This window comes from Salvia splendens, chromosome 5 (genome assembly GCF_004379255.2).
Source record: "Salvia splendens isolate huo1 chromosome 5, SspV2, whole genome shotgun sequence".
NCBI classification, from domain to species: domain Eukaryota; kingdom Viridiplantae; phylum Streptophyta; class Magnoliopsida; order Lamiales; family Lamiaceae; genus Salvia; species Salvia splendens.
In genome coordinates, this window is record NC_056036.1 from 3,478,988 (window position 1) to 3,489,784 (window position 10,797).

Below are 10,797 nucleotides of genomic sequence, written 5' to 3' on the forward strand. Positions count from 1 at the left end.
GAAAATGTGTGATGTTGGGATACCAAGATGGAGTGAAGGGGTATAGGTTATGGAATATGGATGAAGGGGGTCAGAATATCATTATGAGTAGAGATGTAGTGTTCGATGAAGGAGAAATGCCATTCAAGAAAAGTAGAGCACCCCCTGGTGGTGACAGTAGCTCTAGCATTCAAGAGTTTGAGTTTGATGAGAAATCTGCTTGGTCTGATGCTGATGAGGATGTTGAAATCTCTGAACACCAAGAAGAAGGTGGAGCTTCCAGTTCTCAGTCAGATGAAAACACAAGAGGTGGAGATCCATCAAATCAAGGAAACAGAAGAAATCCAAGAAGGAATGCAGGCTTGCCCAGCAGGTTTTCAGATTATGATATGAGCTTCTTTGCTCTTTGTGTAGCAGAGGTGCTCATGTTCTCAGAGCCTTCAACCTATGAAGAAGCCATAAAATGCAAAGAAAGTCAGAAGTGGATCAGAGCCATGGAAGAAGAAATAGAGTCCTTGTTGAGAAATGGGACTTGGATTTTGGTGAATGACCCAGGGACTCAGAAACTCATAAGTTGCAAGTGGCTATTTAAGAAGAAGGTTGAAGTTGGGGAAGTTGAAAGCATAATGTACTTGATGATATGTACAAGGCCGGATGTGGCTCATGCTATAAGCGTGGCTAGCAGGTGCATGGCTGATCCGGGTAGAGAACACTGGATGGCTCTGAAATGGATCTTGAAATATTTGGGAGGATCTGTTATGATTGGTTTGAGATTTGGTGGAAAAGCATGGTCTGAGAAAGATGAGATTCTTGTAGGCTACTGTGATTCTGATTATGCGGCCAACTTGGATAATAGGAAGTCCCAAAGCGGCTACATATTCACTTTGTTTGGTACAGCCATTAGTTGGAAGTCGAATCTACAACCGGTGGTCGCATTGTCCACAACTGAGGCAGAATATATTGCACTAACAGAGGCCGCAAAGGAGGGAAAATGGCTACAAGGAATCTTACAAGATCTGGGGATAGAGCTGGGAGCAGTAATGATTAATTGTGACAGCAATTCAGCCATATGCTTAGCCAAGCACCAAATGTTCCATGAGAGATCTAAACATATCGATGTAAGGAGGCACTTCATCAGAGACGAAATTCAGAGTGGGAAGATCAATGTGGTGAAGGTTCCCACTGAAGAAAATGCCTCAGACATGTTAACCAAGTCACTACCAACTTTGAAGTTCAAGCATTGCTTGAAGTTGGTGGAAATTGTGGAATGTTGAAGTATGGAACAGGATTGAGAAGGGAATCTAGATATTGATGGAGTTTTGCAAGGACAAGGTGGAGATTTGTGAAAGTGTGTCCGTGCAAACTACTGATTTGATCGAGTGTTGGAGCCGAGCTGCAGCTCAAAGAAGAGATCAAGAAATGAAGCTCGGCTTTGAGCTAGCTCGGCTAGAAAGGAGTTCGGCTAGAAAGGAGTTCGGCTAGAAAGGAGTTCGGCTATAAAGGAGTTCGGTGAAAGGAGTTCGGTAAGCTCGGCTTACCGAGCTGGAACTAGCCTGGAACTAGCCGAGAAGAAGAAGGCAGAAGAAGGAAGCTCGGCTTTGAGCTGGAACTAGCCGAGAAGGAAGAGTTCGGTTTTGAGCCGAGTAGCGGTTATAACTAACTTTGGGAAATAGAGTTAGTTGGATTTTATTTCTTGATTGCATCTTGTATAAATAGCTCGATAGAGCTCAGTAGCGAAGCAGCAGAATTACACCATATACACACACACCCAGAGAGATTAATTCTCAAGATAGCGAGCGGTTGTGAGCGGTAGAGTGTGAGTGTGAGTTGATTGTAATTGTAAAGAGTTCATCAATAAGATTCCGGTCATCTTCTCCGTGGACGTAGGTGGTTTATCACCGAACCACGTTATATCGTTTGCGTGCTTTATTTTCTCGATTACGTGTGTGAGATCAGCGGCAACGCAACCCAACAATTAAATACCTAAAAAAAATTCTAACACCTAAAAAATCTAATAAATCAATACTTAAAAATTGATTTATTGCAATATTGGTAAAATTATAAAATTGTATGAAATTAATATTGAAATTTAATATGATTCCCTGATAAAATAGAAAATCGAACAGGACAAAAATTTGTAACTGTGATCGGATCAAAAACTGATCCTCCAATTCTCATTCTTCATATGACCGGTTAAAAATCAGTCTGAGAGGCGACTAAGACTCCTTAGTTTGTCTTTATTGAAATCTTCTAGTGCACTTTTATTTGCATATTTTGAATTAAATTTTTTATGTGATAAACTTTTATCAATATACATATATGAGTCTTAAACAAATACAAAGGAAAAAGCTAGCAATAGTCACTATAAAATTAGTGTTTAACTAAGTACAGCTTGAGCCACCGTATTGTTTACTCTAGTGAGGTACATTGGGCCAGAGTAGTTGCAAAAGCCTAACTCCATTTTCTTCATTTTGATTCCCATTTACAGCATCAAAACCAGTGAATTATAGAGATTGAATGTCCCAAAAGTAGGCGATACACTTTTTGTGAACAATGAACAGAATATGATACACCTTCTTGGGCATTGATGACCGACCAATATGCCCTTACCTTTATATTTTTAGCATATAAAACTTTATTATAATTTGAATACATCTCTATATAAAATTTTAGACGATAAGGTGAACAATCAGGGAAACACCTCAATTATAGACCTCAGTCCTAAAGTAGGAATGGTTTCATATTCATTATGTAATCTATCTACGGACAATTGTCTAGTGTATATTTTGATTGCTATTGTGTGCTCGTAATTTTTTTCTCTGTCTTGGGTTTTTCCATGTTAAATATTGGTATCGTTTTATTTCATTTGTTGCATGAATCATTTATAACAGGTTCTAGAAAAAACACGGGATTACTGCTCGGATTACACTTTTTTAGGCTTGATGGATTGCGGTTTCTGATTCGTTACATTAAATAACGGACATCGATCTTGAGAAGCTAAGCTCGACAAACGTTTCCCACGAGAGATGGAGAATTAGGGTTTAAAAAATAGAACTTAATCTAGGGCTTTGGAAAAAGAAGGATAAGATTTTACTCAATTCATTCATCGTCATAGAAAGACAAAGATCTATGTATATTAAACCATATGTAGTATGACCTTCTATATTCGAGTTTGGGAAGACCCGACAAAGAAAATCCAACTTGGAGCCTATGATATGCTTGACTCAAAACAGAACAAGAAGTAATAAAAGTCTATATGCTCATAATCTTTGAGATAATGTGTGGCCTTCGTACTTGGCGCTGGGCACATCCAAGAGCTGCATCCAGATTCGAGAAATCTCTTCCTCGACATGTAATTTTATTTATCTGTATATATACTGTATAATTTTAGAAGATGAGGCGAACAATCATGGAAACACCTCAATTATGGACCTCACTCCTAAAGTAGGAGTGATTTTATAATTTTTGAAGCCAGCAGTAGCAAAGAGCTTTGCCCATTCTCTCTCAGTTCTTTCTTTTCCTGGATAATGAGCCAACATGAGCACATCCATGAGCAGATGAGTTTCAGTTACCTCCTGAGGTTGCTTCTCCTCATCCACAACCATGTCCACAATAATCACCTTTTTACCATTTATTTTGCTCTCAGCTATTGCTTCTTTGCATTTTCCTAGTATTTTGATGCAATCTTCGTCTTTCCAGGCGTTTATTATCCACTGTCAATGATAAAGTTGCATTCCCATTAAAGGATTTGAACCAAAAAAGAAAACTTTTAGCCTATTAAGACTGGAAAGTTGGTACCTTGAGGAAAACTGCATCAGCAGGAGGAATGAATTCAAACATGTCTCCACTAACAAACCTCACATTCTCCGAGCCTTCCATGCGAGCAACGACATGTGGCAGGTCTAGCACGATGCATTTTAACCCGGAGAATGCCCCGGTCAACGCCTTGACCACCTCCCCCGAGCCACCAGCGACATCCACAATCGTTTTCAACCCCTCAAAAATATGTTGGCATTCTTTCACGAGTAAGCTGCCCACGAAGCGTGCATCAGCGCCAGAGGCCTCATTATACCGTTGATTCCATTTCTCATCTTTGGCTGCAAACTCCCAATGATCCATCCCATTTGTGGTAATGAACGCAGAGGGACAATCGTCTCGAAACCATTCACTCATATGATGGAACGGCTCAATGAAGGCCGGATCAGTGAGGGTAAGTGCAAGTGGCACAAGGCTCAGTGGATCATCTCTTATCAAGAGACGTGAAGCTCTAGGGAGAGAATAAGCTTCTTGGTCGGAGATGGTGACCTTGTCGAAGAACTTGGAGTGGACTAGAATTCGCATGAGGCGATAGAGGCCATGGGACTTTTCCTTGTCGATGCAGAGGGCATCGGCCAGTTGAGAAAGTGTGATAGGTTTGCCATGTTTGTGGATGGCGTCGGGTATGCGTAGCTCAACTGCAGCTCTTAGTGCCATGGAGTTTATGTAGCTGAAAATGTGGTTCCAAACATGAGCTTGAGCTTCAAGAAGATCTTTGGAGGATGATGCCATTCTTGCTTGGTTTAATCTTTGATTTGATTCTACACTTTGGTATTTTATATCATTGGTATTCTTGTCCCTTTTATAGTAGTCCTTCATAAGATTTAATGAGTTTGATTTAGTTTAAAACGTTTAATAGACTTCATTCTGCTGTAAAAATTTATAGCTTTTACCTGAAATGATATGTTGCATATATTATATATGAGGTTCTTCTCTAAGCACCGTCTTTGTTCGACACACATTTAGCGTTATTTGTTTAGTTTTATATATTAAGTTTGACTCTCATGCATTAAAAAAATGTTATTGAAATATTTAATTTTCATAAAAATCATAATTCGATTTAGCTTGTTTTCTCTAAAATTTCAAACAAATTAATAAAACAACAAACCAAGCTTTGATTTTTATGAATTTTATAAAATTAAATATTTCAATAATATTTTTAATATATGAGGGTCAAACTAAATATATATAACAAAACAAACAACGCTAAACGTGCGTCGAATGGGGATGATGCTCAGATAAGGAGTTCACATATAGTATGCAACATATCATTATCCTAGCTTGTACAATTAGGATATGGACATTTGTAGTTTTCAATATTGTACTTGGTACAAACGTGCCACACGAATAACTAAAATTGTAGAAAAAATACATTATGAACCCTAATTTATTGAATCCAAAATTTATTAATATTAAAATTGAGCTGGAAAATAATGAAATGCATAAGCTCATAAAAACAATACAGTAACGAGTTTCAAGTCATTCCGACACAGTTATGTTTTCGGCACTGTCAGTGTCGTTTGATGGAACTGCATCAGTACTAGACTAGTAGTATAAAATATTTCGTAGTTATCCCATTTGACTAGGGATATTTTGTAATTTTCAAATATTAGGGTTTATAGGTGTGAGGCATTTATTGCAGTTTTACCCAAATTCACCGCCGCCACTATGTTTCTTGTCCCGCTACCGGGCGAGCTATATCTATGTTTTTCCCATATGTGAGTGAAGAGTTGGGAGGAAATGAATGCCAATCTATGAAACAACGGCGGCGGAAATTAATGCTTAGAGCATCTCCAATGGCGGACATCCGGTCGGACATCCGGTCGGACGTCGCGACGGGCGACTGGGACGTCCGCCATTGTGGCTTTTAGGGTCGGATACGGACGTCCCGTGAGGACGTCGGGTGTCCTCGGACGTCGGCGCGACGGGCGGGTGGACGTCCGCCATTGTGGCGTCCAGTCGGACGTCCGGTCGGACGTCCCGTTTTTAAATTTTTTTTTTTCGAATCATGTATGTTTTTTCCGATGAAGTTGTTAATTTTTCCCGTTCGTATTCTCGGTCAAATTTTATTTCCGTAAATGTTAATTGTTTTATTTGTAAATGTATATTTTTTTTAATTGCGGGATGTCCTAGTGGGAAGGGCGATGGGAAGGGCGGATTGTGCAGGGGATGTCCTAGTGACGTGGCAGTGGGATGGGAAGTCCTAGTGACGTGGCAGGAGGTGTTTTTGGGATGTCCTAGTGGGATGTCCGCCCACTGGAGATGCTCTTAGCTTATCAGATTTTGAGCTTGTGAAATGTTGATAGTTTGGGTACAATTTTTCATAATTAAGAAGAAATTCGCAATTAAATTCTACAGTATATTGGATATTGTGACAATTTTGATCAGAATATTTGGAACTATTTAATCTTAAACTCAATTTTACGATATGTAGCTAATTAAATCTTCTATGTTTTTGCATGAATTTGGAGCTTGAATTTGTATATTCATCATAATAAAAAACAAAAATTCATGGAATAATTTTGAAGCTATTGTATAAAATATAGTAAATTGTTCAGACTTATTTGCAATTATATAGTCAGACGTCCAAAGCTGAGTTCCAGTTACAATAATTAATCACATATCCGCCATTATTAAATTGTTTTATATAACAATTTAAGTCATACATATATACTTAGCTTTTAACAATTCAAAATTAAAATGCAGTATTCTATAATTAAAGTTTGATCAGTATTCATCAAACAATTAATCTAAAACACAATTGTTTTGTGCCATGCAGCCCGATATCAACTAATGGGCCTTACTTTAGTAGTTATTTATATTGGGCCAAGTAGTTACAAAAGCCTAATTCCATTTTATTCCATTCAATTACAATTTACGATTTGTTTTGCTTCTTCGGTTCTTCCCTCGAAAAACCATAATATCTCAATTTTTAAGAAAGTTTCACAAAATAAAATAAATTATAATAATAATAGTCATTTCGTTCGGTTATTATTATTATTATTATTATTATTATTATTATTATTATTATTATTATTATTATTATTATTATTATTATTATTATTATTATTATTATTATTATTGTTATTATTAATAATAAATTGTAAAAATGAGTACATGTATATATACTTAATTTTTATGTACTATTGAATAACTAATTGATGATTGTTAAATTGTTTTCCTTGTATCCTCTATATTTTCTCTCGAAAATCATGAAATAAAATTAGGTATGATATAGACATAGAGTATATGTGTATACATACTTAATTTTTTAGTATTATTATCCAACTAATTGATAACTATTAAGTCAGTTCCAATAGTTAATCTTGAATATTACTTGGAGTTAAAAGAATTAAATACATAATAAAAATAAATTTGAAAGTTTAAAAGTTTTTAAAATAAATTAGTCATAATAAATAAGTTAAAAAGTCTTAAAATATTATTCTGAACTTTATCAGATTTAATGCGTTATTTGTTAGACAATTTTATATGTTTGAAATATAGAAAGGGCAATTCAATTTGAATTTCCCTAAAGTTTTGGATTTCTATAATTAAAAGAGTACATAAATGGAAAACGTTTTTTTGTGCTAAAATTAGAATATAGTATCTGTGTAATTAAGAGTATACAAATATGATATTAAACCGTATCAGATAAAAATAATTATTGATATATATGAACGAGGGTGATTACATTCATCGAACGTAGACACTTATCTGCCTTGGCAATCATTCTCTCTTTTTGCCCATTTAAGAGCGTATATTTTACCATTTAAGAGCGTACGTATATTTTGTTCCTCTTTTTCCCATTTAAGAGCGTATAAATACCTCGATACAAATAATAAAAAAAATTAGGAATCCATTTTACACTCACAAGAGCTCAGTCACTGTTAGTCATCCTCCAGCCATGGCGCAGATCAATTCGACGGCCAACAACCGCCCCTTGAAAGTCATAGCCGGAGCAGACAACTTCAACAGCAGCCTCAAGGACGCGCTGGTCGCTCAGCTCCGCTCCCTCAATATCGAAGTCGAAGACCTCGGCACCTCCAAATACTACTCCATCGGCGAGGAAATCGGCCGCCGCGTCAGTGAAGCCGCCAAATCTAACTCCGCCACCGAAACCCGTGGCCTGGTCGCCTGCGGCACCGGCGTCGGCGTCGCCATATTTGCCAACAAATTCCCCGGAGTCTACGCCGCCACCTGCCTCACCCCCGCCGAAGCCCTGAACGCCCGATCCATCAACAACTGCAACGTCCTCGCCGTCTCCAGCAATTCCACCTCGCCGGAAGTCGCCGCCGATATCCTAACCGCTTTCCTCAACACGCCTTTCAAATCGCCCTGCCCTGCTTCCGGATCCGATCCGTGGCCAGCCGAGATCCAGTCGTTCCTCGACGGATCCGTCGCGGAGATGGCGGAAATCGGCGGTGGAAACGCTCCAGCCGTCGATCCGCCGTGTTTCATATGCTATCTGGCGAAATCTCGCCAGGAAAAGGATTATAAGCCTATTGATGTGATGCCTGGTGGATCGATGATAATTCTGAGGGAGACGCCGACAACGGCGATCGTAAGGTTTAAGGCCGGCAGCGTGGAGCCGGCGCATCACCATACGTTCGGGAATGATCTGGTGGTGATGAAGGGGAAGAAGTGCGTGTGGAATCTGACGAAGAAGGAGAAGTACGTATTGGTGGATGGGGATTATCTGTTTACGCCGGCGGGAGATGTGCACAGGGTCAAGTATTTCGAGGATACTGAGTTCTTCATCAAGTTTGATGGGCCTTTAGACTTGTTTCTGGATGAAGATCTGGCTGCTGCAATTGCCGCCATTGATGCTGAAATCAAGGATTGAATTGATGAAGATTTGGATTTGGATCAAATTTTGTGTTTCTGCAATTTCATGTTTTTGGTATTTAAATAAATAAGCAGAGTTTATCAAACAAAATTAAGAGTACTAATAATAAATGGTTAGGTCTCCGTCCTTCAAACATAACAAGTGGTAGGTCAAGCACGACACATTTTCCACTTTAGTGTTCAAACCCTAAAAAACATGCATGCATTCTTGAACAAGTATGCTGCCCATGAAACGTGCATCAGCCTCATTAAACCCTTGATCCAATTTCTCATCTTCGCCTGCAAACGTCCGTAGATCCATCCCGTTTTTGGTGAAGAACAAAACCATTCACTCATATGATGGAACGGGGTCGGTGAGGACAAGTGCAAGTGGCACAAGGCTCACTGAGAGAATAAGCTTCTTCTCTCTCCTCTTGGTTGGAGATGATGACCTTGTCGAACAACTTTGATTCGCATGACGCGAGAGAGGCTATTGCCTATTGGATTTTTTCTTGTTGATCAAAGTGTGATAGGTTTGCTGTGTTTGTGGATCGCGTCGGCTATGCGTAGCTAAACCGCAGATCTTAGAGCCATGGATTTAATGTGGTTCCAAACATGAGCTTCAGCATCAAGAAGATCTTGGGTGGAAGATGCCATTCTTGCTTGATTTGATTCATTTTTTTATCATTGGTATTGTCCATTTATAGGTAACTAAGCTAATCGTTTAAAAATAATCGACGTTGCTAGTACTATTCGTAGCTTGTTTTAGAGTTTTCAATTCTCCCTCCGTCCCCCTAATATTGTCCCACTTTCACCCGGCACGGGTTTTAAGAAATGTAATGAAAAATGAGTTGAAAAAGTTAGTGGAATGTGAGTTCTACTTTTATATATTAGTTTTATAATAAAATTTGAGTATGAATGAGTTAGTGGAATATGATGTCCACTTCTAAAAATGGTAAAAAGTGAAATGGGACAAATTTTGTGGGACGGACAAAAATGAAAAAATGAGACAAACTTTCAGGGACAGAGGGAGTACTAGCTAAAAATTAAACACTAGCTAGAAGTTGTGTACCTCCGTCTCATAGAATTAGGCTATTTGGGGATGCCACAAGTTTTATTGCATAAATGGTAAAGTAAGAGAGAAAGATAAAAATATAGTTAAAATAACATAGTGGATGGGGGAGTCCATAAATAATAAAATTAAAAGAGAATGACCCAATTATAGTGACACATTCTAAAAAGAAATATGACTCGCTTATTTTGGACGGCAGGAGTATATCATTTTAACTATTTTCAAAAGTTATAAATAAAGTACCAAAGATTTGATTGGTTACCAGCACAATTATTGTAACATTGCGATTCCTATGCATTTTAATGGTATGCATTCACCGATTTAGTTTCGATTCGTTTATTTCACTCACATTATTCTTCATATACTAGGAGTAATTCCGGATAGTGTTTTGGTCCTATATAATCATCATTAATTATTTCAGTTAATTTCATTAATAACTTTGATATAACCGTCGAAAATCTCAATTTCGGCGGTAATCTATAGTTAAAATGGGTGAAAGAAAGTTACTGGAATATGAGTTTCTCGTATATATATTAATTTTAAAAGATATGTGAGTGGAATGAGTAGGTGGAATATGGGACTTTTTACCATTTTTGTTAATTATGAACCCAGACTCCTATTCGCGGGCGAATCAAATGGAAAAACGAGACTCCAATTCGCAGAGAGAGTGTAATTGTTTTGTGCCATGCAGCCCGATTTCAACTAATGGGCCTTACTTTAATGATTTATATAGGGCCAAGTAGTTACAAAAGCCTAAATCCATTTTATTCCATTCGATTACAATTTACGATTTGTTTTGCTTCTTCAGTTCTTCCCTCGAAAAACCGTAATATCTCCATTTATATGAAAGTTTCACACAAAAAAAAAAACATATAATGTTCAATTAACAACAGCTTTACCACTACACCATATTAAATTACAATTAGTGTTAGTTAGTAGGTGGGTCATGGGTGTGGTGTTGAAAAGATTGAACAAAACATAATACACTTTTTTATGGATAGATGGAGAAAATATTGTTTACGTCCTGGCAGTTGTCAACAAACGTGTTCTTTAGAAATATACATACAGTAAATTTCAGTGCAAGGAAATATTATAACGCAGTTTCA

At 37.7% G+C, this 10,797-nt stretch overlaps 2 protein-coding genes across 2 annotated transcripts; one reads left to right on the forward strand and one right to left on the reverse strand.

The window, feature by feature from the left end:
• Nucleotides 1–3,046: 3,046 nt before the first annotated feature.
• On the reverse strand, nt 3,047–4,549 carry LOC121804497 (8-hydroxyquercetin 8-O-methyltransferase-like). Its single transcript, XM_042204060.1, has 2 exons — nt 3,778–4,549; nt 3,047–3,692 (listed from the first exon to the last, which is right to left on the reverse strand). Exons 1-2 carry the CDS (start codon nt 4,525–4,527, stop codon nt 3,387–3,389), a joined length of 1,056 nt encoding a protein of 351 aa, XP_042059994.1. The 5' UTR covers nt 4,528–4,549; the 3' UTR covers nt 3,047–3,386.
• Nucleotides 4,550–7,693: 3,144 nt separating this feature from the next.
• On the forward strand, nt 7,694–8,716 carry LOC121804498 (DNA damage-repair/toleration protein DRT102-like). Its single transcript, XM_042204061.1, has one exon. It carries the CDS (start codon nt 7,700–7,702, stop codon nt 8,636–8,638), a length of 939 nt encoding a protein of 312 aa, XP_042059995.1. The 5' UTR covers nt 7,694–7,699; the 3' UTR covers nt 8,639–8,716.
• Nucleotides 8,717–10,797: the final 2,081 nt, after the last annotated feature.